General features: G+C 45.6%; 1 protein-coding gene across 1 annotated transcript; it reads right to left on the bottom strand.

Annotated features, from left to right (window-relative positions):
- Positions 1-1,260: 1,260 nt before the first annotated feature.
- On the bottom strand, positions 1,261-2,082 carry LOC149933801 (uncharacterized). The gene has a single exon (XM_090157436.1). It carries the CDS (start codon positions 2,080-2,082, stop codon positions 1,261-1,263), a length of 822 nt encoding a protein of 273 aa, XP_090013562.1.
- Between the last annotated feature and the right edge of the window lie 1,066 nt (positions 2,083-3,148).

Raw genomic sequence — 3,148 nt, 5'->3', positions numbered from 1 at the left:
GCGGTAACATAACAAGGTTCATTGTGAGACGAAACTTGAGACTTCGGATCAACTTGATCGTGCCGGCGTTGTTGACTTGTAGAACTGGAACTTCATCGTTCGCAGCTCCAACAACTGGCTTGGCTGACTTTACGCAACTGGCTCGACCCGGGAGACATCTCTTGTGGTCCCCAGCTTCGACTCTGTCGACGGACGTTTAAACATCTGCTGTCTCGGATTGACTGATGGCCGAATACGTCCGGACCAATGATTGCAGACTGTCTCTCCCCAGTACCGGAACACTCTCGAATGGCACCTTTGGTTCTCTGGACATCAGAATACAGTTGTGCATACACCAGGAGCGCACCTTGAGGAATGTCTGAAAATACGTTATTTTCCTTCTTCTTTGAAGATTTGACGTCATTAGACGAAGCTTTCGGGACCTCCGCGGACGGCGTCTCTACGACCTCCTTGACTAGGTCTTCGTCGGGACTGGAACCTCTGACTTTCGAAGACTGATAATCTTCGGCGACGGGTATGGAAGCCTCGTCCTTTGATGATCGAACTGATCTGGTGGTCCTTTTTTTCGTGCATCGACGGGTCTGGACTCCCCATCTCCGCAGTCTGAACCATCGTCGGCTGACTCTTTGGCTTCTCGCTTCATACTCTTCCTGTAACGTTTAACGGCGGAACTGTCGACGACTTCGAACCCAAGTGTCTTCATAATTGCTTGGACTGAGTTTCGATCTTGACGGACCAGACGCTCGTTTAAATCTTTCAGGTCGGCTTCTCTTTCGGGCTTTGAGACCGTAACCATCTTTCTCGGTTACTTGACCTTGATGTCCAGGCGGAAAAGATCTTCCACTCTCCCTGGAACACGAAGCTTCCTGAGTCTTCCTCTAGATTTCTCGTACAATCCACACTTGGTAGCTGTTGTGTTAAATTCAAAGTTTCCATTTCGCTTCATGGCCGATTTCAATGAAAAAACATAACAGGCAAAATTCTTGACATACCAAACATTATAGACGACATCTTGAACAGTTCGCTCGAAATAGGATCTCCACGTTGCCACGTCCTTCGACTGACATTTGAGTTCCGTTTCCGATGCATAGCGTCGTCGGCTTCTTGAACTACTGGTATCTCGTGAGATTCCAAATGTCGTTCGTTATGTGTTGCGTTGCCCCATAGTCGAAGAACCAGTCCGGTGACGACATCTTTGCAGTGTGCTAACTTTTGGCAAAACAGGCCTCCACCAATTCTTTTACCGAACATCCGGGTTTCTTAACTACTACTTTTGGATTCATATTCCGTTGAAGACGTCTCAGGTTCTCTGCAATCCCGAGCTACGTGACCAGACTTCTCACATTTGTAGCATCTTAACACGTTCTTCTTAGAATGACCTTTTGGATTTTGCCTTGAGCTGCGTCTTGATTCCCGACGTGCTACGAATCCCGATGATTCTTCGAGGGCATTGCTCTCCATAGCTGCTAGACTAATCAGAAGACGCTCAAGCTCTGCGACAGTCTGCTTTTCCTCGGGCTGTATGTCCCACAACGTGCCAAACTCTTTGCACTCGTCTTGCGGAAGCGACTCGAATATACAAGCGACCAGGAGACACTCATGGAAAGATACGTTTTTCTCTGTGCGGGCCATCGTGAGGATGTCCGACCAGAGCGAACACATCTGAGCCAGATGGATTGCCATGTCGACGTCCGGTGACTTCGTTGCTCTTATGAGTGTGGCGAGAAACTTCCTCAAGCGATTAAACGATTTCTGCTCATAGATCTTGAATAGCTTCTTCCACATCTCCTCCAGCGTGTCACACTCCATTATCATGTTATGTACTTTTTTCGTTAGTGACGACCAGATTACTGAGCAGGCTGTACTGAAGGCGATCTTGTACTTCGTCAAGTTTTCGTCATATTTGGTCATCTCTGCGGGAGTTGCTGTTGACCCAGGTAAGTGTGGCTCAACCATGCGCCCAGTAATGACACCGTAAACTTGACGTATCGTAAGTACGTCGATTAATTGGCGCTTCCAACACCTCCAATTCCCAGGACCGGTTAGCTTTTCAACTTCGTGAAAAAGGATACCGTCAATCATTTCGGCAGGATACTGAGGACTGGAATCATTACGACGTTCAGCGACAGAACCAGGTATTACAGCGTCAGACTAGTATCATCGTCTTCATCTTGCGCAGTGGAAGCGTACTGGGGCCATAACCTGTTGAAGTAATTGCTTAACGGCAAACAGCAAAACTCCCGAAAGGATGACGATGAGGATAAAATTACGAGAACTGGTTTATATATATATATCTATCTCTCTCAAAAGGGACGGTAATCCCTATGCAAGGTCCGGGTATAGAGTAGAGCACCTACCCGAGCACTATATATATTATCACGAGTCAGAATGAAGCTGATTTTACCCCCTCGTATCTCACATACTATAGGTCGTTTCAAAACAAGTGATGTATCGTTTGAAAGGTTACGAGAACGCGACCAACATATTCGAATTCCATCGAACAGGGTTGAGGCGACGTTTCGTAGTAATGGGGCAAATTAAGGCTTAATTTTTCTTCTTCTTTTTCTTCTTCCATCTTCTCCTCGCAGACCGCTCTACAGCAAAAACCACTAAACCGATTTAATTGGAATTTGGTATACAGTTTCAAATTAAACTCCCATTGTGTCCTTCCAAAGGAGAAGTTCATATCTGGTATAGTTCTTGAGCTACGGTGACAAATGTACATTTTAGCGAGTCGATAATGAAACCATGGAGTAATAAACTCATAAGAAGTACTAAATCGGAGCGACCAGCGATTTAAAAAATTAATGCAAAAGGTTTGAGGGTTGATTCTAGGTGAAAACGTGGCGCTGTGTTCGAAAAAATAGTCTTAAAGGTTAAAATGCCCGCTATGACGGATGTACTTGCAAACTATGTATACAACATATACGTGGCTTGAAGGAAAAAAGGGGCGCTGAGTTCGACAACAATAGTCTTGCCCGCCATAGAGCTTGTCGATAAATTAGTCCAGTTTATGACGTTTATCGGAATATAGTTACAGAAATAGATTACACATTCGAATGCTTCTGATTTATAGGTTGTTTCTAAGGGAAAGAGGTGCAGTGAGTTCAAAGTGTCTCGCCAGTGTCAGGGTGGGCAGTAGGGATGC

This window comes from Leiobunum rupestre, chromosome 8 (assembly GCF_980474605.1).
Source record: "Leiobunum rupestre chromosome 8, qqLeiRupe1.1.hap1, whole genome shotgun sequence".
Classification (NCBI taxonomy): domain Eukaryota; kingdom Metazoa; phylum Arthropoda; class Arachnida; order Opiliones; family Sclerosomatidae; genus Leiobunum; species Leiobunum rupestre.
Note: the sequence above shows the minus strand (reverse complement) of the source record. Positions and strands in the feature narration are given on the sequence as shown.

Excerpts from the sequence above, each read along its gene's own strand:
- LOC149933801 (XM_090157436.1), bottom strand. The coding sequence starts at position 2,082 with ATGATTGACGGTATCCTTTTTCACGAAGTTGAAAAGCTAACCGGTCCT.